At 42.6% G+C, this 23,573-nt stretch overlaps 1 protein-coding gene across 5 annotated transcripts in view; it reads right to left on the bottom strand.

Annotated features, from left to right (window-relative positions):
• Nucleotides 1–23,573, bottom strand: part of CHD5 (chromodomain helicase DNA binding protein 5) — a 256,909-nt gene that overhangs the window by 107,132 nt on the left and 126,204 nt on the right. For all 5 annotated transcript variants that reach the window (XM_075327784.1, XM_075327788.1, XM_075327789.1 and 2 more), the window contains exons 12-19: nucleotides 17,796–17,927; nucleotides 15,831–15,936; nucleotides 15,561–15,752; nucleotides 12,177–12,377; nucleotides 9,985–10,122; nucleotides 9,658–9,779; nucleotides 2,310–2,483; nucleotides 1,879–2,020 (exon numbers count right to left, since the gene is read on the bottom strand). In XM_075327784.1, the coding sequence (XP_075183899.1) occupies nucleotides 1,879–2,020; nucleotides 2,310–2,483; nucleotides 9,658–9,779; nucleotides 9,985–10,122; nucleotides 12,177–12,377; nucleotides 15,561–15,752; nucleotides 15,831–15,936; nucleotides 17,796–17,927 (1,207 nt within the window). The remainder of the gene's footprint in view (nucleotides 1–1,878; nucleotides 2,021–2,309; nucleotides 2,484–9,657; nucleotides 9,780–9,984; nucleotides 10,123–12,176; nucleotides 12,378–15,560; nucleotides 15,753–15,830; nucleotides 15,937–17,795; nucleotides 17,928–23,573) is intronic.

Below are 23,573 nucleotides of genomic sequence, written 5' to 3'. Positions count from 1 at the left end.
GTCCCACTCATTTTGATGAAGCTGGGAAAAACTGTTGTGACGACAGCAAATGACACCAAATTTTTGCACAATTTTTGCTAATTTTCAAATTCTGGCGCTATTGTTTTGATGAATCGGAGCCATAGACAAATGAAGCATACAAGTTTAATCTATGATCTAATGCAGCCATACCAATAGGCATAGCCATGGATGTGCCCCCTAACTGAATATTACTCCACATAACATTACTACACTTAATTCTCGATTTGCAGGTTCCTGTCCACCCATAAATTGTAGGTTTTCTAACCCAAAGAGATGTATTAGTTTGATAATGACCCAACAAAAATGAGGTTGCCTTGCCGTTGGCTGTTGGGCTCACATTAAACTGGCCATTTTTGTGTGCTAAGTATCTCAATTTTTACATGTTTTTTATAACAGCAATGTATGTCTATATTCCTATATTCATTGTTCCACAACTGTCTCCTTTTTGTTACTCCACATAAGGTTGGCCAAATGACCCCCATTCTGTCCAAAACTCCCAAACTGCACCCTATGACTTCTAACCCGTTTGCTCAATACTAAGTCATGACACCTTGTTTGATCCCATGTGTTCATGTACAGATTATATGATGTGCTATAATGTGACTATGCAAAGACAGCGGTCTACGGTGCAATTTCTAAGAATATATGGATATTAGCAACTTGAGGGGTTCAATGTAGGTTCCGCAGGGATATTTTATGTCCATGGTCTTTGTTATTTGCTCCTCATTGTTGCTTCCTATATCATACTCCTCTGTACGGAGATACCGTGCAATGCATCTGCAGTACCAGCCTCCAGTATCGGGGTAATCGATCATACTGTGTTTACAGATCATCCAGCCATTGCAGCTATAGCACGCAGCGCCTGCATCCGACGGGGGGGCTGAGCGCACTGGTAATGGAATATGACAAATGACCCTTCAATACCTGAGGCTTTGGTGCAGTGCAGCAATAATTAATTAGAAGCCATCACCGCCCCATACTGTGACCTGTACTAATAAGAGCGTGCAATATGAATCAGGACAATCGTCAATTTCTGAGGAATGCGTCATTAACCCTTTATTAGCCCTGCTTACCAGAGTACACACATGGAATGATGTGCACATGGATGCATTTGTCTAACACAGTGTTTCCCAAACTCCAGTCCTCATGGCCACCAACAAGTCATGTTTTCAGGATTTACTTACTATTGAACAGGTGATGGAATCATTATCAAGGCATCACCTGTGCTATAGTAAGGAAATCCTGAAAACATGACCTGTTGGGGGTCATGAGGACTGGAGTTTGGGAACCACTTCTCTAAGGCCGGCTTCTCACTTGCGATTCTCTCGCAGTAGTGCAATGCGAGAAATTCTCGCATTGCACTCGGACCAATGTTAATCAATGAGGCAGCACCCATCTGCTATTTTTTTCTCAGTCCAAATCGGACTGAGAAAAAAATCGCAGCATGCTGCGTTTTGGAGTTTCTCGCAAGTGTCTCTCCAATGCAAGTCTATGGGTGCATACGGACCATCCTAGTGACATGCGTTTTTCAGAATAGATTTCACGCATGTAGCAGAGAACAATGTAAATGCTTCTGTACATAACATTACATGAGTAGCAGCTGCTGAGGGTAAAAACTGATTGCACACTGACAGCATACTGACAGCACACTGATGACTAGTGAACTAAAATCGGCCGAGTTTTTTTCCTGCTACTTGGACCGATTTTACAAGCATAAATGTGATTCCAGCCTAAGGAATATGCTCTTGGTATAAAAATAAACTAAGTTATCTTACAAACTGAATGAAAAAAAAAATACTGGGGAAATACATAGGACCTCCAGGGCGTGAGATGCAATAGAAACATGTCCAATCTTACCACAGCAGCAACAGGAAAGAGGTAAGGGTGGTTGCAGCATTTCTTCAGATCCATCATGATGTTCAGTAGAGAGACTTGGTTTCCACCTCCTTTGGAGTTCAAGGCTTCAAAATTTCGGGTTAAAATGAACTTATAATACTTCCTAGATCAAAGTCAGAAAAAAAATGAAATAAATAAAAATATATGAAAAAAAATACAGGTGGAGAAAAAAAGCTAATGAGAAAAACGTAGGATAATTCCAGATGGGGCAAACTTTTTCAATTGTATTTCTAGGCAAATCTACATGTGATACAGGTGCAAATGATTTATATTAAAAAGATTTAAAAAAAAACAACAAACTTTTACTATATAAAGTTTTTACAGAAAAAGACAAGAAGAGGGAAGAGTGATGACAATGATGAGAGTGTGGTGACTTGCAGGATCGCACTCACTTCTGCATTTGGCTGAGCTCCACTCGCACTATTAATTCTGTTTTGGCTGGCATGTTCTTAAAGACATCTGCTTTCAGCCTCCGCAGCATGTGAGGCCCGAGTAAGTCATGAAGTTTTTTAATTTGGTCTTCCTTAGAAATGTCAGCAAATTCTTCAAGGAAGCCATCCAGATTGCTGAGAAGGAAACATCACATAAAGAAAGGATAAAGGACGATGGATTTGTTATGGTGGCACAAATCCGACATTCTGAGAGATGAAGTTAGTAAACTGGGTCCCCTCCAACCTCCGCATCCTCCTGAGGAACCATCATATCTTCATATGGGCCTGAGCCCAAAAGAGGTTTAAGATCAGATGCTGTGGGAGCAAAACGGTGCGGTGAATGGACTGTATGGGTTTTTACATTTTCCCAACTCCACAAAATTATAAAAGACTGGGATTACACAGCGACTTTGTCCGCAACACTGAACACGCCCAAAGATCGCAGTGCAATACATGTGAATGGGTTCACATTGCAGCTCCGAAGGTACTGCGATCACCACAAACAAGTTGCAAAAAATCTCAGCAAGATTGTCGTGGTTGAAAACTGACCCCATTCATTGGTATTGCACTGCGATGTAAAGACGGCACCTAGCAATGTTTGACATTGTGATCTGTATTGTGGCCAAAGATGACATGTAGTCCCAGCTTACGGGTGCGTGCCCACGATCAAGAACAGCAGTATTTTTGATGTTGACTGAGTACTTTCCCTACATCCAAAATGAAGCATTGTACAGTTCCGGCAAACTGGATGGGATTTATAGAATTCCCATGCCACCGTGCTTTTTTTTCCACAGCGTAACTGTCCTGCCGCGCAGCTCTCCGAGCCGCAGCATGTCAATTTACTCATATACTTGGGGAGACAAGTGTTCTCATTGGGAGAACACAGCGAAAATCCGCTACTCCCAGAACCCTGATCGTGGGCACGGACTCTGCGTTCTCCTACCGAGTTCACACATATGTCCAGTATGTAAGCAAAAGACAGTGTACGTCATCAGTGTACGGTGCGAGAGTCCATTTTTACCCTCACTATATCCTAAATGTTTTTCACTGATGGATCAGTAACTAGATAAATTACAAAGCTTCTTTTAAACTTGTCACTGTTAAACATGTGACCAAAGAAAAAAAAAATGAACAAAAAGGTCAAAATGATTATAGATTCATTAAATAAATATAAGACAAACCAGTTGAGTGAAGCCTTGGTACTGTGTGTGCTTGTGCTGGTGTTCTGCGGTCTCCCCTTCGCCCGCCCGGAGTGGTAAGTTACTACTCTGCTGGGTAATGGTGTGGATCCCGCACCCTCCCTGCACATCCTCATGCAGCCCTCTGTGGACATAGCGGTGGGTGTGACGATGACGCCCGATGCTGCAGCCTGCCTTGTGCATCACACCTCCATTGTAATTTGGACAGTGCGAGCACATGTGATGTACACACCCTTCTGCTCCCACGTGACATCAACATCGACCATGATACACTCTATGTTCATCTAGTACCCCCCCATTTGCGCATGCACGCAATCTGCTCCTCCATTGGTAGATTCCTTCTATTTAAGGCTTCCTTATACTGGATAACCCCACCCCCTGAAGAAGGTAGCGCTGAAACGCGTACGTCGGGGTGGGCGTCACAGTCACTGACATGATGCCTCTGTTGTACTTAGGTAAATATTTTCTTGTTATCTATACTGCTACTGTGTGCTTTCTCTTGTGTTGTTATTTGGAATTACCTACCTCCATTGATAGTCTGAGTAGTTCCTGCTATCTGACACGGGTTATTGTCCTCTGCCTTATATAATGCCACTCTGAGTGATTCTAGGCGCTGTAAAGGGGTTTATGCCCTCTACTGGTACACTGTCGCTCCATCTCTGGATATCAACCCTTTATTTGTATATTTTGATCATGATTACTATGGTTATACTAATGTAGTCCACTTGGCGCTCAGATTCTTTGAAGTTTGAGCAATTAGGCAGTTGGGTGTTTGCACCTGTATTGTACAACTACAAATTATATATACAAACCATGCACAACTACCTTTTTCATTTTTACACTTTATTCATTTTTATATATATTTTTTACCATCTAATTTTATATTGGCCTCTGTATAATCAGGTGTGTTTTGTATATATTTTTTTGCAACTCTGCTCTTACTGTGATTATATAAATAGCACCTGTCTACTTTGTATTAAATAGGCCTATCCAGTTTAGGTCCAGACTGCTAGGGCCATCACATCAAAATCCTGTCATGGCCAGCCCAATCTCCAGACCTGAACCTCATTGAAAACCTCTGGAATATAATCAAGAGGAACATGGATAGTAACAAGCCATCAAACAAAGAAGAACTGCTTACATTTTTGTACCAGGAATGGCATATGGTCACCCAAAAGCAGTGTGAAAGACTGGTGGAAAGCAGCCAAGACGCAGGAAAGGTGGGATTAAAAATCATGGTTATTCAACAAAATATTGATTTCTGAACTCTTCCTGAGGTAAAACATTATTAGTATTGTTGTTTCTAAATGATTATGGACTTCTTTTCTTTCCATTATTTGAGGTGTTAAAGAACTGTGCATTTTTTTGTTATTTTGACCATTTCTCATTCTCAGAAAATAAATACAAAATGTATTGCTTGGAAATTCGGAGACGTTGTCAGTAGTTTATAGAATAAAAAACAATTTACATTTTACTCAAAAATATACCATAAGGAGGAAAACACTACAATTTTGCAGTGGTCTCTTAATTCTTGCTATATATATATATATATATATATATATATATATATATATATATATATAGTACAGACCAAAAGTTTGGACACACCTTCTCATTCAAAGAGGTTTCTTTATTTTCATGACTCTAAAAATTGTAGATTCACATTGAAGGCATCAAAACTGTGAATTAAAACATGTGGAGTGAAATACTTAAAAAATTGTGAAACAACTGAAAATATGTCTTATATTGTAGGTTCTTCAAAGTAGCCACCTTTTGCTTTGTTACGGCTTTGCACACTCTTGGCATTCTCTGATGAGCTTCAACGTGTAGTCACTGGAAATGGTCTTCCAACAGTCTTGAAGGAGTTCCCAGAGATGCTTAGCACTTGTTGGCCCTTTTGCCTTCACTCTTTGGTCCAGCTCACTTCAAACCATCTCGATTGGGTTCAGGTCTGGTGACTGTGGAGGCCAGGTCATCTGGCGTAGCACCCCATCACTCTCCTTCTTAGTCAAATAGCCCTTACACAGCCTGGAGGTGTGTTTGGGGTCATTGTCCTGTTGAAAAATAAATGATGGTCCAACTAAACGCAAACCGGATGGAATAGCACGCTGCTGCAAGATGCTGTGGTAGGCATGCTGGTTCTGTATGCCTTCAATTTTGAATAAATCCCCAACAGTGTTACCAGCAAAGCACCCCCACACCATCACACCTCCTCCTCCATGCTTCATGGTGGGAGCCAGCCATGTAGAGTCCATCCGTTCACCTTTTCTACAAAGACACGGTGGTTGGATCCCAAGATCTCAAATTTGGACTCTTCAGACCAAAGCACAGATTTCCACTGGTCTAATGTCCATTCCTTGTGTTCTGTAGCCCAAACAAGTCTCTTCTGCTTGTTGCCTGTCCTTAGCAGTAGTTTCCTAGCAGCTATTTTACCATGAGGGGCTGCTGCATAAAGTCTCCTCTTAATAGTTGTTCTAGAGATGAGAAGGTGTGTCCAAACTTTTGGTCAGTACTGTATGTATGTATGTATATATATATATATATATATATATATATATATATATATATATATATATACACACCAGAGTTGTCGACTTGAATTTTGATTTTTTTTCTAGACATCTTACCAAAATAATCATTGTCAGCCCAAATATATACACAGACATCCGGAGATGTACACGCACATATCTTTTCTATAGCTATATTTTGCAGATAACACATTTTGCATTACTGTTAAGCAACATGCCCCGATTTACATAAATTGTATGAACCCGTGTAAAATCCCATTTGTGATTCAGTACAAAACATTATTTTTACATTTAAGCCAAAAATTCATGCAAATGATTTATGCAAAAAAAAGGCGCCCTTGCAGGAAGACTATAATCAATATGCATTCCCTGTGAGTCATCACCGCCCCACCCCCACCCCCCCGGACCTGGCAAACCTTCCCACCTATGAATTATTCATGAATTATATTTTTCCACTGTCGGAAACAACTGATTCTAATGATGTTGACAAGAGCGGGGCCGGTATGACAGCAGCCAGCCATGAAACAAAAGAAGAAAGGAGAGCACACGGAGGCCAAAACTACAGGCAAAAGCCGCGGGGACATGTCAATGCTGCAGTCAGGTTAAAACCACCGGCATCTGTTCAATGTCAGGGCTTCAGATTTGTTGAACTTGTACTTTCAGTTATACTAGATCCAGGGAACCTTGTATGTCAAGTATAGAAACAAAAACCTATCCTCCTGAGTGATCCATCAGGGTCACATAACAATCACTTATAAAACAGATTACAGTTTCTTTAAGTTTATGTTTTACTAATTTCAAAAAAATAAATGAATAAACAGAAAACCCATCAACTCTCCTGAGACCCCGATTCCAGCGATGTGTCACTTAGTTTCCTGGGTGCAGCAGATCTCAGTTATTTAGCTGTGTATATCCCCGACTATAGCTGTCTGTGTACATTGTATAGTGACAGGGAGCTGCTAATCAGTGCTGGGGGCTCGGCTGGACTAAGAGGCACTAGTAAGCTAGTCCTGTAATGATAATCTCTTGCTGGTAAAACACTGATTTTTCTTTTTTAAATAGCAAAACACAGCTTAGTAAGTGACACACTGCTGGTATCTTGTTCACTGCTAGTAAAAACCAGATGACAGATTCCTTTTAAGAGTATGACATAATAATTATGATACTGAAGTTTAATCACTTTGGTGTTAAATTGCAGCATGCACGATTTGCCTCCTGAGAATCGGATGACACTGACCCCATGAAGCCTATGGGTCCGTGAAAAAAAAATGAGATAATATCTATGTGGGATTCGATTTTCATGGACTTACATATTGGAGAAAGTGCAGATACTTTTTTTTTTTCTCCACATCCGATAAAAATGGATCCCACTCTGATCAAAGGGTCTGACCCAAGCAGAAGGTCACGCAACCGTTTTTTCTCCATCTAAGAAAAAAGTTGGAATATGCAAATCAGACCCTGATCAGAGTGGGATTTGATTTTCACGGACGGGAAGAGATAAAATAAAAGTTTTTCCACCTTCTCTATCCTTTCCTTTCTCCAAACTTATGCGGGCGTCACACGAGACAAGCTATTGTGCGATGCATCGTCGGGGTCACGATTTTCGTGACGCACATCCGGCATCGCTTGCGGCGTCGTTTCGTGTGACACCTCCGAGCGACGCAGAATCGCTCACAAATCGTGAGTCGTGTACTCGTAGCTTATTTTTAAAAAAATGTTTATTTTTAATTGTGCCAGTTGCTCATCGTACCCGGAGCAGCACACATCGCTCCGTGTGACACCCCGGGAACGATGAACACGGCTTACCTGCGTCCCGCGGCTCCCGCCGGCTATGCAAAAGGAAGGAGGTGGGCGGGATGTTTATGTCCCGCTCATCTCCGCCCCTCCGCTTCTATTGGCCGGCCGCTGTGTGACGCCGAACGTCCCTCCCCCTTCAGGAAGTGGATGTTCACCGCCCACAGCGAGGTCGCTCATCAGGTAGGTATGTGTGACGGGGGTTTAACGACTTTGTGCGCCACGGGCAACTAATTGCCCGTGACGCACAAACGACGGGGGCGGGTACAATCGCTCGTGCAATCGCACGATAGATTGTACTGTGTGAAGCCCGCATTAGACTTGAACAGCCCCATAGAATAACATAGCTATCAGTGCTATCCATCAACCCTGTATAGTACTTGTCCGATTTATATATTTGTGTGCACGAAGCCTTAGGGTGATCAGGAGTCACATAGTTTGAAGTTTTATATATATATATATATATATATATATATATATATATATATATATTTGTGTGTGTGTGTGTGTGATAATCTGCACCAGCCCCAGAAGCAGTCAGTAAGGGCTGAAGTTTGTCACTGAGATAAATATGTTTTCCACTGTAATGTGATGTCCTATGACAAGAATGAAAGGCAAGACTATCAAGCACCATGCTATACACTGGGAGCGAAATACACTCCTTCTATGAACTCCAAATTAATAACATTTGTTTTACGAGTGCTCGGAAAATCAATACAGCACACACATTCTTTGTGGTGTACTCAAAGAATTCTTCTTTATTAGTACATATGACCAGTTAATATAAGTTCAAAGTCAAAGGCCTTGACCCTTTGAATTATGAACCAATAAGAGCCCCAGGGGTGTGTATAGAAATGTGAAACTTCCCCACACATCAGTGTTAGCGGAACCCTATGACATCATTAGTTATAAGACAAGATGGACATTATAAGAACAAAATGGATTCTATTCTCTCCCAACACCATTAGATGACCCATTACCATAAGGCTATTAAAAAAAGCCGGCTTTCTAAATCTGACATATCCTGATGAAGATAACATTATGAGTGTAGGGAATTAAGGGGGTTCTCCAGTAGTGGAAGAAAAGAATGTCATTACAAATAAATTCCTAAATACCTTTAAAGAGGACCTGCCATCAAGTCCAAATTGTCAAGTTTCTGCTCTTATTCCCGATGCTTTCCTGAGTTTTCTGGGAGGGGGGGAAGTTTAATTCACCACACGGTTCCAGAGATATAGGTCTTTTTATTTAGTTCTAATTGTCATAATCTTTACAAAAGGAGCGGTTCTCACAGGATAATAATCCAGAGCTGCCTAAAGACACGCCCCTGAGGATCCTATAAGCCATGCCCAAGAGAATCCTGTAACCAACGCCCCCTTTTAAATAACAAAAAGGAGCAGTAAATAAAAAGGCCCATATCTCTGGAACAAATTTTAATAAATAAATAAACAAACAACTAAATAAAATGAGCAGCAAGAATACAATAAGAGCAGAAACTGGACACTATTAACCTGGTGACAGGACCTCTTTAATTAGCGATCATACTTGTCTGTCTAGAGCCATAGTCACTATAGTAATGGCAGCTGTCTCCTTACACTTTACCCCAGTGTTCCCCAACTCTAGTCCTCAAGAGCCCCCATCAGATCATGTTCTCAGAATTTCCTTAAAATTCCTCAGATGATTAAATTATCACTGATGCTATTATATATGGATATTTGCACTACAATGTCACAACTATCACCTGCTGGAACAGCTTGTGATCTCCTTTAAGGGCAGATATCAAACACTTACTTGAATCTTTCAGGAGTGAGGAAGTTGAGAAGGTGGAAGAGCTCCTCTAGGTTATTCTGCAGTGGCGTTCCAGTTAGCAGCAGTTTGTAGTCAATCTTGTAGCTATTTAATACCCTAAAGAACTTGGAAAAGAAAGTTATGTGGTGGTAGTCAAGAAAAGAAAAAGCCATTGGTGGGGCATGTGCACACGGCGTCTTATGGACACTGGCGTCCCCGTATAGTCTTTGGATCAGAAGACGCTTCAGGAAGCTTGTAAGACATCATGATGTAAATACACATCTGTAGATGTGGAAACATTTTTTTAATACTACTGTTCAAGAAACTTACTTTTGATTGGTTGTTTTTCAGTCGGTGAGCTTCATCCACCACAAGACATGCCCATTCAATGGAGCCCAGGACGGCATGGTCAATGGTGATGAGCTCATATGATGTCAGGAGCACGTGGAATTTTATTTGAGCTTCTTTCTAGATATAAAATTAAGCGTTAAGCATCAGGTTAGAAAAGTTGTAATTGTTTTTTTCTTTATAACTTACAATGAAAGTTAGTATTTTTTCAAGCGGATTGTATTTAGTGGAGGAAGAAAATGCCCTAGAGGGGTCCTACAAGTTACCACTTATTTGGATGGGTAATAACTAGGGATGATCGAATACCTCAAATATTCGGCTTCGTGAATATTTTCCGAATAGGTCGCCGCTATTCGACTATTCACAAATAGTCGATGCGCAATGTAAGTCTATGAGAAACCCGAACAACAACTATTCGGAACTATTCGGGCTTCCCATAGACTTACATTATGCATCGAATATTCGCATATCGGCGACCTATTTGGAAAATATTCACGAAGCTGAATATTTGAGGTATTCGATCATCCCTAGTAATAACATATAGATTGGTGAGGATCCAACAACTGGGGGCCGCACTAATCCGCAGGAGTGGGCACTTTTTTCCCAGTTGGAGCTTGAGTGCTGCTCCATTTATTCCCCGAAACAGCCGAGCGCAGCACTCAACAGCCCCATAAGGAATGAATGGAGTGGAGGTCGGGCCTGTGCACTGCTACTCTATTCCAACATAGATAAAAGTGTCCCGTTCTATCAATCCATGGGAATTCCAGTGGTCAGATACCTACCAATCCATTAATTATCACCTATGTACTGGATAGGTGATAACTTGTTTTTACTGGATCTATAACTGTCCAAAATGTTCAAACAGCCACCGCGTATTACTGCGTTTCTAAGAAAATAAGCCCTAGCAAGGTTTTTCAGTCTTTTTGGAGTATGCTTAAAATATAAACCCTGCTCCAAAAATAAGCCCTAGTTGCAGCTAATAGTATCCTGAAATAGGGCTTGGACAGCCCTTTCAGGATATGTAACTTTTATTGCTGTATGTTGCCCCGTTGTGTTGCTGTAAGCCATGGAAAATGTATAGTTGCGTGCCTGTTGTTTATGCAAAATGAATATTCACCAATTACCCACCAATCTGCAACTGCATCAGTGATTGGTGTAGTCACACTACAATAGGGCAACATACAACGATAAAAAATATGGCATCCTTTGAAAATAGGTCCTGGCAATTCTTTTGGAGCCAAAATTAATATAAGACCCTGTCTTATTTTTGGGGAAACATGGTACTCCCAACTTTATTATAAACATGCAAGCTCAACTCAGCCGAGCTTGCATGTTTATTCAATTGCCAAAAGTTCAGACACTAATAGACTGATGAAAAATATCAGCATGATAAACTCCAAAATGTGTGACCTTCAGATGGGATAACCCCAAATACATTTATCTTATGTGGATGACCAACTTTAAAATTGGTAGTAAAAGTAGGTGTTTGGTTTTGCAAACCCACTGAAGGTAATTTGACGAGGGTCCCATGTTTTTATCTGGCATCAGTAAACCAAACCAAAAAGTGGCCGCCATAGATAGATCTACTCTATGAAGGATCCAAGCCATCATGGACCACACAAAGTTTTCAAAGGAAACAGTGTAATGCTTTCATTACCCTGTGGTGGCGCTATAGGGTAACTGAATGCTTAATGCTAGGTTCTTGTACAGACTGCAAGTGATTGCTGGTCTGCAGACATTTTTAATTTCTATATTAGGATAATTTCCAAACACTCAACTGATATGGTTTTCCACTAATTAACTTTATGACAGTTCATAATAATATGCTTAATAGGAACTATTGGGGCGCTCAACAATCCCATCCATCATAATTATTGAGATGAAGTAACCCATTGCTGGTCGAACTCACTATTAAAATAAATTGGGGGTCAAGCCCTCACCCTTAGGAACTTTATTTCATAGTGGGTGAATATACACTGCTCCCTTTTCACAATTATGGGGAGCAGGATCTCCTACTTAATGGAGTTCTAGTTACAAATGTCTACTAATCGCATTGCCATGAGTTGATGTTGGGTGGAAAACTCTTCAAAGTTACATTATTTCCGACAGTGAATTTTCTATGACAGTCGGGTGGACATAGGGCAGTCTAAAAATGATCATTAATCCATTCTTACTTTCATTCGGAACACCTTCTTCCCACTCCTGATGGCGTTGTCCTCAAAGGAGAATTCATTCTCTCTGATGACGGCTCGACTGTCCTTATCACCAGTGTAAGTTACCACGTAAAACTCCGGCGCCCACATTTCAAACTCGCGTTCCCAGTTGATGATTGTAGACAAAGGAGCACTGACGAGGTACGGACCTTTGGAATGACCCTAATGAAAAACATTAAAGAGTGTTTTATTAAACATGACACACACTGAAATTACTTCTAAGGATCTAGAACATGGCCATACTATTAGTGGCAAACTAGGAGTGTCGGCACTAGATATCCAATATGGAAAAAATACAAAAGAGAAAGTCCCGCACTACCAAGCATTACCTGGACGGGTGTCATGTGGGGCCCAATCAGCTCAGGTGCTCCACAGGAGGTTTCGGCACGGGGGTGCTCGTCCGGAGAACAGAAGATATCCAGTAGTGAGTCCACAGAGAAAGATCAGACCCCACTCTCCAAGATATAGCCAAAAGTCTTCTTTATTGTACAAATGTGCAGAAAAAAATAGCAGGAGAGGAGCTAGGTGCAGGCCCCCTCAAGGACGTTGGCCGTTTGGCGTCTTAATACGCTTCAACAGGTCCAACAGATGGACCCGTTAAAGCGTATTAAGACGCCAAACGGCCATTGTCCTTGAGGGGGCCTGCACCTAGCTCCTCTCCTGAAGATTTTAGGCTATATCTTGGAGAGTGCAGTCTGATCTTTCTCTGTGGACTCACTACTAGATATCCAACACTACAATGAACACTTGGGTTAGACAATCCATTAATGTATAATCCACTGACGTGTGCGACCAGCTCATCCCAACTCTGCTCCCTTTCATGGCTGGGTTCTGTTGGTCTCAAAATAAAATGGCAGGCACAGACTCCTTTTCCCCTAACATCTATCCATATCTTCACTGAAAAATCCCTTTAAAGCGGCGTCTTTCCGAAAGGCAGTCCTAGTGATCCCTAAGAGAGTCCTAATTACACAATGATAGTCACTGGGTGGTCAATGTAATATGTGAACTTTTTTCAATACACAAACTTTGCAAGACATAAGACATCCACCAAGATAAAACGCAAAAGGTAAGCTGAAGAACATGAACATGAGTGATATCTAGCAGATCTCTCACATCTACACAAGAATTACCAGAATGGAGCACCATGGCTGAGCGGGGTAGATGGGTCCTCATCAGTGGAAGAGGCATTTAGGCTTCTTGCATGCTCTACTTGGTCTACTATCTGTCTTATTCAGTCTTTCTGCAATATTAATCCCATGTACTGTTCCCAAAGACACTTATCCCCCTGTCAATGCTTTAAGAAAACACCATCTGCCATATATTATTTTTTTTTTATTTTAAAGTAAAAAAAAAAAATCAGCGTTAGGTTGGTCACGTGCCGGACTGAACAAACAATCCGTGTTTGTCCCACAAAGTGAACTGACTTAATGTGAACTTTTCATTAAAGCAAACACAGCATTGTTTGTCCTGTCTGTAATGCGGCATTCTGCACGGTGTCATGCTCTCCACATAGGACCGCCATTAATCAGCTGAACACAAAAAACAACCATAAGTCTGGGACAATCATGCATCAGTTTTGCTGACATTATACATTGCAATTATTCTGCTTAAATGGCATTAAACGAGACCTGTCATCACTGACTGATTTAGTAAATACTTGAGTTCTCCATGAAATAATAATGCGGAGGCATCTTCTCTCCTAATGTTGCATTTTGCTGTTGCTCTGTAATTCCTCCTGGGTGTGACCTTACATATTCTGTGGGCCCTGATTGGACAATGCCAGTGTGCAGGGACACACTCAACCCCCCCACCAATTGTTATCATCCTGCGCTTTCCATTTATACATACATTTCCAGGAGGAATTACAGTATAATGGCACAAAGCAGAGATGTAAGAAAAGGTGCACCCAGAATTGGTATTTTATGATTAAGAAGGCAAGCATTTACTAATGCAGCCATGTCAGGAGAGCAGACAAGGCTTCTTTAAGCTCAATGGGGCCCACACCTACCTGCAGAATGCGGCATATTAATCCCAGATAGACTGGAGCGTAATCAATAGGGGCCCACACCTACCTGCAGAACACGGCATTTTAATCCCGGATGGACTGGAGAGTAATCGATGGAGGCCTACACCTACCTGCAGAATGCGGCAATTTTCTCCCGCATAGACTGAAGCATGATCGATGGGGAGCACACCTGCCTGCAGAATGCAGCATTTTAATCCCAGTTAGACTGGAATGTAATTGATGGGGGCCCACACCAACCTGCAGAATGTGGTATTTTAATCCCGGATAGACTGGAGAATATTGTAATTGATGAGGGCCCACATCTACCTGAGGAATGCGGCATTTTTCTACTGGTTAGACTGGAGCATGATCAATGGGGGCCCCCACTGACCTGCTGAATGTGGCATTTTAATCCCGGATAGACAGGAGCGTAATTGATGGGGGCCCACACCTACCTGCAGAATGCGGCATTTTAATCCCAGATAGACTGGAGCGGAATTGATGGGGGCCCACACCTACCTGCAGAATGCGGCATTTTAATCCCAGATAGACTGGAGCGGAATTGATGGGGGCCCACACCTACCTGCAGAATGCGGCATTTTAATCCCGGATAGACTGGAGCGTAATTGATAGGGGGCCCACACCTACCGGCAGAATGCGGCATTTTAATCCCAGATAGACTGGAGCGGAATTGATGGGGCCCTACCTGCAGAATGCAGCATTTTAATCCCGGATAGACTGGAGCGTAATTGATAGGGGGCCCACACCTACCGGCAGAATGCGGCATTTTAATCCCAGATAGACTGGAGCGGAATTGATGGGGCCCTACCTGCAGAATGCAGCATTTTTCTACTGGTTAGACTGGAGTATGGTGTGATCAATGGAAGCCCACACCTACCTGCAGAATGCGGCATTTTAATCCCGGACAGACTGGAGCATGATCGATGGATGCCCACACTGGAGCGACAGTGTGCACGCTTTACCTGCAGCTCTACTCATGCTCTATGGGGCTGCTAAGAGGAGTGCTTCGCCCCTTGGAAAATAATTGGAGTGGCGGTTGGACATCTGATCTGCTGCTCCATTTTGTAACGGAGAAAAAATTCCCCATTCTGCCCAACAATACAGGTCCCAGAGGTCAGATACCCAATGGTCAGAAAGCTTTTACTGAACAACTCCTTTAAAATCAGCCTCCAGCCCCTGATCATTCCCACCTTCTTATTGTCTCCATCATATGGCATGTAGACCCATTGGAAGAATGGAAATGATAGAGAATGATGTTAAAAGACATCCAGATTCTCAAGCTGTCAACATAATTTTCATGCGCTATTAAAAAAGCATACCTCTTTGTATAAGGAATATAGGAACACAATAGTTTGGACAGTCTTTCCAAGACCCATCTCGTCTGCCAGGATGGTGTCTGTGCCCTGCGTCCATGAGAACCTAAGCCAGTTCAGTCCCTCCAATTGGTACGGATGTAACGTACCGCCGGTGGCATTAATGTACCACGGCTGCTTATCGAATTTAACCGTTGGCTGCGGGAAGAAAACACAGGACTTGTGAGAGGCAAAAAATGAGCAGAGACTGCGCATAAAGGATTATCTTGTAATTACATCAACTATTGCTGATATAGGAGGTTTCTCCGAAGATTCGTCCTTTGATTTCCTGCTTTTCTTAAATCGGCTGGGAGTTCTGGATTCTTCTCCCAACATCAACTCTCTGGAAAGGATCACACAACACAGAGCGATTAAAAGTCGTAATTACATGGACTGGATATGCCGATATCGAGGTGGTTACACAATGTGCACCCCAGACGTTACTTTATATGTACAAAAGCCTTGTGTGAATTAATAGCTTTACAAAAGATTTTGTAAAAAGGAATGTCTATTAGCTATTTCTGCTAATGTCTTAGTGTATCTTTACAGTTTCATTTTATGAATATTCCACTAGAGGGAGCTGAGCTAACTGCATACTATTCATAACATGAAAAAATTGACTTCCTAACAGACAAGTGTGAACAGGTGCATACTAAACGCACTCTAATAAATAAACAGCTGCACTCTGAGACACTAAAGGCCCTGTCACACACAGAGATAAATCTTTGGCAGATCTGTGGTTGCACACACACACACTGATTGTCCACAATTTCACTGCAACCACAGATCTGCCAAAGATTTATCTCTGTGTGTGACAGGGCCTTTAGGCATGCAAACATTGAATATAGGAATTTGGACATGCATTACTGCTAAGGAAATAGATGTAAAAATTTAAACACTTAGCGCATAAAAAAGGCCAGTTTTATGTGAGTCCAGCAACCAATGTCTAGGTGTAGCTCTTTATCTGCTATGTCCCTACTTAATGCCTGTACATGGGCTGAAAAATGCTACAATTTTATGGGCGGGCAGGAACCTGCTAATAGGAAATTAAAAATCGCCTTAAGTTGGTGGGAAAGGGGTGCTCAGTCAGAAGGCATGAAACTATAATATAAAATGAAAAATCTGACGGCACTTCCTAACAGACAAGTGTGAACAAGTGCATACTGAACATGAAGCATACTCTAACATAAAAACAGCTTCACTCTGAAATGCTAAGGTATGGAAACATTGAATACAGGAATTTGGACATGAATTACTGGTAAAGAAATACATTTAGAAATGCCAGGACATCTGCGCCCCATCACCTCCAAAATATCTAAAGGGCATAAGAAGATAAAGCATAATCCCAGGAAGAAGAGTCATTTTTCAAAACATCGAGGTGTGACACATGGATATTTCCAGCTCTTCTGAACAGCTTACTTAGTTGAGGCTCGAACAGCTCTTTGACCAAATAGTCTTTAATACTCGATGCAAATGATTTTTAACTTTCATGACTCAGTTGTGCAAGAAAAGACAAGAGTATCTCTTAAGGGCACTTTACACGCCGCGATATCGCTATCGATATCGCTAGTGAGCGTACCCGCCCCGTCGGTTGTGCAACACGGGCAAATCGCTGCCCGTGGCGCACAACATCGCTTACACCCGTCACACATACTTACCTGCCTAGTGATGTCGCTGTGGCCGGTGATCCGCCTCCTTTCTAAGGGGGCAGTTTGTTCGGCGTCACAGCGACGTCACTAAGCGGCCGCCCAATATAAGGGCGGAGATGAGCGACCGGAACATCCCGCCCACCTCCTTCCTTCCACATTGCGGGCGGCCGCGGGTACGAGGTTGTTCCTCGTTCCTGCGGTGTCACACGTAGCGATGTTTGCTGCCGCAGGAACGACTAACAACCTGCGTCCTGCAACAGCAACGATATTTGGGAATGGAACGACGCGTCAACGATCAACGATAAGGTAAGTAATATTGATCGTTAATGGTCATTCGTGCGTTTCACACGCAACGACGTCGCAAACGAGGCCGGATGTGGGTCACGAATTTCGGGACCCCAACGACATCTCATTAGCGATGTCATTGCGTGCAAAGCGGCCTTTAGTCACCCAAAAGCCCTACTTACATATAGCGATCTCTGCCCTGAGGTTCGGAAAGCCCAGAAATCCCAGTCTGGTGACATCTTTAGAATTTATTGCATTAAACTGATACCTGTGATCCCAGAATGCTTGCTTCAGAACTTCATATTCAGGAATGTCAATGTCGTCGATTTCCCACGTGCACTGGTCATAGGGCAGGTCCTTCCACTTAATCAGATAATGGACATCTCCCTTCTTATCAAAGCTGCAAGCAACAAAGACACACAATAACTATCATTGTAGGGCACTAATATTATCCAACATGATACCAAATACAATCTACAGACCGTTTATGGCTTCCACCTACACATACTGACCTTTTGTGTGCCAAGAGGAGCCTATGTCACATATCGGACACATACATCTAGAAAATGTTCAACTTTTACACTTATTACTTACAGCAAAGATGGGGCTGCAGTTGTACAATGCCCAGGCCAAAAACTAGTACTCTAGCAGGATACAGCTAAGCCCCCCCTAAGTGGAGGCATCACAGGTGCAGGAGGAGCAAATCACACACACACTTCAAAAAAAAAAAAAAAATGGAGGAGGCGATTGCTGGATGGTAAAACTGCACACTGATGGCTTGCATAGAGCGCTGTTCACACATGCAGATGCACAGTCATAAGCCCGCAGTCTATTAGGTGACACCCATACTATTAGATCAGGCAGGCTGCCAAGCCGTACCCCATCTGTGCACCATACAGGGACAGAAACTCTAATATGCAAGGCCTAACAGAAAGGGGCCTGGCTATATCCTGTACAAAAAAAAATATTTGGTTTTTAGTTGGTATTATGGCCATAAAACGGAAGCCTACAACCCTCGTCACGGGAACCTCATGCTTGTAGGTCCCTACACTATATATAATATAAAAAAGCAAGCAAAGCTGTAAGTAATGATATTTATTCCTCTTTTTTGTTGCTTTTTTTATATAAATTTTACACTTTTCAGAATGAGACCTTAAGCTGAATGCACTTGTCGGCGTTATACGGTCTGTACTTGGACCACAATATCCAAACCGTCTCCAGGTCTAGAGACCTGAACTAACAGACTTGTAACCAGTACTTGGGCTGCTACTATAGTCCGGGCAAGGACCGAATAGTATGGATGCACTGACGGACACAGAAAAGGGCCCCTGAGCAAGAACAATATAAAGGTCCTTTGTAGCCCAAGAAGTCATCAAAATGCGCATTTCCACCTGCTTTGGAGATAGTAAGGGGCCTCCTTACCTCTTGGCCCCCCGTGCAGCCGCACAGGTTGCATTAATGATATGTTCGGCCCTGTATGGATGGGTTAATTTAGCATTCTTTCTCTTTGAGTGTTTTCATGCAGCTCCTGTTTTGCACCAAGTCTGTACCTGGTAGTCGGGTTATTCATTATGATGCCCATCCTCTTTTGAACTCCAAGCCACTCGTCCTTAAGTGCACCCTGCTATATATACCCTGTTATATTGCATTTTGTCTTCTTTATATTTGCAATCTGTGCTAGAAGAGGTCCTGGGACACACGTCAAATATATGGAAAGGGTCCATTTCATCCATTTGACGCCTATAAAGTGTTAGTTTGACCTCCATTTGCTGGTATTTGTTTATATCCTTTTTTCTGCTTTATAGAATAGTAGTCTCCACTATTCTATAAAGGCATCTAGTAAAACACATAGAACTCTCAATATTTCAATAGTTGAGCCTATGACATAGGACTAAATAGCGGCATCCTCCAGAGGTATAGTTCATGAAATCCTCCTAACAAATGACTGTAAAGGACCTTGCAAAATGCAGTGTGAAATCTGCCAGTCAGTGGGACACTCTTATGCCGGCATCACACGGTACGATATATCGGGCGATATGTCGTCAGGGTCACGTCGTTAGTGACGCACATCCGGCATCGTTAGATAGATCGTAGCGTGTGACACGTCCGAACGACTGTTAACGAGCAAAAATACTCCCCTTATCGTTGCTCGTTAATACGTTGTTCATTTCCATATTGTCCCACCTTCTCTGCGCCGGTTGTTCATCGTTCCCGAGGCAGCACACATCGCTCCGTGTGACACCCCGGGAACGATGAACACAGCTTACCTGCGTCCCGCCGGTAATGCGGAAGGAGGTGGGCGGGATGTTTACGTCCCGCTCATCTCAGCCCTTCCGCTTCTATTGGCTGGCCGCTGTGTGAGGTCGCTGTGACGCCGAATGTCCCCCCCCTTCAGGAAGAGGATGTTCACCGCCCACAGCGACGTCGTCCAAGAGGTAAGTACGTGTGACGGGGGTTAACGATTTTGTGCACCACGGGCCAATAATTGCCCATGACGTACAAACGACGGGGGTGGGTGCGATCGCTCGTTCGATCGCACGATAGATCGTCCTGTGTGACGCCGGCCTTGTGCCGGCGTCACACGGTACGATATATCGGGCGATATGTCGTCGGGGTCACGTCGTTTGTGACGCACATCCGGCATCGTTAGACATATCGTACCATGTGGCACCACCGAACGACTGTGAACGAGCAAAAATACTCACCTTATCGTTGCTCGTTGACACTTCGTTCATTTTCAAAATGTCGGTCCTCCTTCTGTGCTCCGGTTGTTCATCGTTCTCGAGGCAGCACACATCACTACATGTGACACCCCGGGAACGACGAACACAGCTTACCTGCGTCCCGCCGGCAATGCTGAAGGATGGAGGTGGGCGGGGTGTTACGTCCTGCTCATCTCCGCCCCTCCGCTTCTATTGGCTGGCCACTGTGTGACGTCGCTGTGACGCCGAACGTCCCTCCCCCTTCAGGAATGTTCACCGCCCACAGCGACGTCGCTCAGCAGGTAAGTGCGTGTGACGGGGATTAACGACTTTGTGCGCCTCGGGCAACAAATTCCCCGTGACGCACAAACGACGGGGGCTGGTACGATCGCTCGTGCGATCGCACAATAGATCGTACCGTGTGACGCCAGCATTAGAGTGTGTACCCCAACAGAAAAAAAATGGAAAGAAAATTATATCCAAAGGTCCCCCAAGTGTTCCCGTAGCATCAATGGCCTGAAAAACACAAGATTGTTTCATTTCTCCAGAATGAAGTGTGATGTTTATCTCCAAGCTCCAGGTCCAGAGTGGCATGCAGACCCAAGTCCAGACCCATAAAATATGGCTAGGACCAAATGAATCAGATTTTCTAGAGATTGCAATGTGGCCAAAATCTACATGAAATTTATCTCATGGGTTAAAAGAGAGACCCTTGCCTCACTAGCGGGACACGAACAATGGTTGGGTGGTGGACGGAGTAGTTTCGGCACCGTTTCAGGCACCGTTTCAGGCTTCTGTTCCCTTTGACAACTGCTGTTGCTGGATTAAAAATGGCACAAATCTTGTAGTTAAATGGTTAAATGAGGAGTATCCTCTGTCTTTGGCAGTGTCCACACCTTGCGGTCGTATCACAGCCAAGGCCCTTGAAGATTTTCAGATCAGTGTGGTTTGCCAACAACAGCAGCTAAAAGCACTTTCCGTGTTAATGTCCATGCGGTGAACTATCATTTTGCTGAATAACCATGCGGCCGTGAACAATGAAAGTCTAATATCATGAAAAATGAATGTAGTTTTCAAACTCTGCCGATCTATGTGTATGAGTGCTGGTGGGGTTTGTGCACCTGGGCTGCTTTTTGGCGCACGTCTGTCCTTAAATGTGTATATAAGATGTGTATGCAATGAGCATCTACTGTACTGTACATGTGTGATGTGCGCATGAATATAATGATTTGTTATTTACGTAGCATTATTCCATATTCTTAGACTGTATATACATATTTCAAAGGGATTCTTCTCCATCATGCAGCCCCACATTAGGACATTGCCACCACCAAATTATACTTTAGGCACCATGGATTTAGAAAAATAACTTTAGAAAAGTGCACAGCGCCTACAGTGAAGCATGGTGGAGGCCAAGTCCTTATATGGTGCTGCATGAGAGCTATGTGTGTCGGAGAACTGCAATGCCACAATCAAACCTATGGAGAAGTGCGGCACTGTGTTTATAAAACATATACAAGGTTTTATTAACTTTTTTAGTCTCTGCTAACTAAAATTGGTTGAATTGAGTTGTCTGACTCTGACCCCACTGTTATTGCACTATTATCATCTCACAGCTCTCAAAATGAGAAGTGATCTGCTGCCATGGATCTATTCCTCACCTGTAACCTGCACCATCGAGGGCTTGTATTTATGTGAACAGATTCCCGCTGTCGCAAGATCCATTTTTATTTACTATAATTAAATTAATGGCTGCATTGGCAGGAGGACAAGGTTTATGGTAAGGGAAGAAGAGAAAAATGTCTAAAATGCAGAGCAAAATCTGCAGAAATGAGTCACGGGCCCCAGAGGGGTAATATAATTTCTCTGTGTAGAAACTCCAGGCATGGAACGCTAATCTGGAAAGGCTTACCGTGTTATTACTGCATCTCCATTATAAATATTCACATTGGTAGGTTTGTTATATTTTTCATATTAAAACAGTGACAAAAGGGAAGAAACAAATCCTAGTAATTCTTCATTTGCTTAAAGGGAATCTGTCACCAAGTTTTTGCTACCTCCTCTGAGAGCAGCATGATGTAGAGACAGAGACTCTGATTCCAGCAATGTATCACTTAGTTCACTGGGTGCAGAAGTTGTAAGATAATCTGGCTTTTTAGATGTAGCAGATTTCAGAAAACTGCCCCCGCCCATACCATAGCTCTTTGTGAACATTGTATACTCACAGTGAGCTACTTATTAGTCTGGGGGAGGGGTTGGACTAGAAGGCACAAAGGCAGCTAATCCAGCATTGATATCTCCTGCTGAAAAAACACTCATTATATTGAAACATGAGCACACAGCCTAATTAGTGACACATCACTGAAATCAATGTCTCAGCCCTTACCTCATGCTGCCCATAGATTACATATCAAAACCCTGCTGACTTATTCCCTTTAATGGAGCTGTAGTCCTTTGAAGACAATTTTTTTCCTCTAAATGCATTTAATTGGAGCTAAAAATCATTTTTGCAACTGTGTTTCATTATTTATTTATTGTTTTACCATAACTGCCTTTTATAACATCTGTGTTACACGGTCTATTCCAAGTAGCAGGATGAGTTAACTGAGAATTCATCAGTAAGCTCATTCTGACCGGAAGTTTGAAACATTGCATCTGTGTTTTTTTTTATCTCCTCTCACCTGATTTATGACCACATCAAAGTTAAATGTGCAGCAAAACTAAGAGTATAAAAGCTTAAATGGGGCAAAATCTAAAATTCAATTATAAAAATTAATTCTAGCCTCAATTGCAAAATCTTTAAAGGGATTGTCTTAGCGGAGTGCAGGCTGCTTGCTCCCCAGCAGATGGCTGATTTTGTAAGAAATTCTTATCTGGCCAGGACTTTCTCCCCTAGTACTGCATTGTGGCTAGTCAGGTAAATTAATGCCCATAGACACATCGTCTACCAGAAATGAAACTGTTCTTCCTCGTGGCTATTAGATGAGGGTCTTAAAGAGTACATGCATTTCTGATTACATCTTCTCTTTAAATTGAGGACCCCCCACACACACCTCTGTGCTGCCCATAAGCTTGTATAAGGCATATGGCCAGGGGTTGATTATAACCGCATGCACCACTACAGGTTCCTTGGACATTAAGAAGTTATCCACTACCCTAACTCATTTCATTTTTTATTTATTAATTATGCTATTATGTGCCACTACATGCATCCATACTCCTATTACAGTAATATAAACCTTTTATCATGCAGATCGCATCACTTGGTGTCTCCCAGCAGCAGCTCTGATATTTACATTGATCTCTGCCTCTCCCCAGGCTTAATGTGTGCTAATACTATAAGT

This window comes from Anomaloglossus baeobatrachus, chromosome 11 (assembly GCF_048569485.1).
Source record: "Anomaloglossus baeobatrachus isolate aAnoBae1 chromosome 11, aAnoBae1.hap1, whole genome shotgun sequence".
NCBI classification, from domain to species: Eukaryota; Metazoa; Chordata; class Amphibia; order Anura; family Aromobatidae; genus Anomaloglossus; species Anomaloglossus baeobatrachus.
This window is presented reverse-complemented; position numbering and strand designations above follow the sequence as displayed.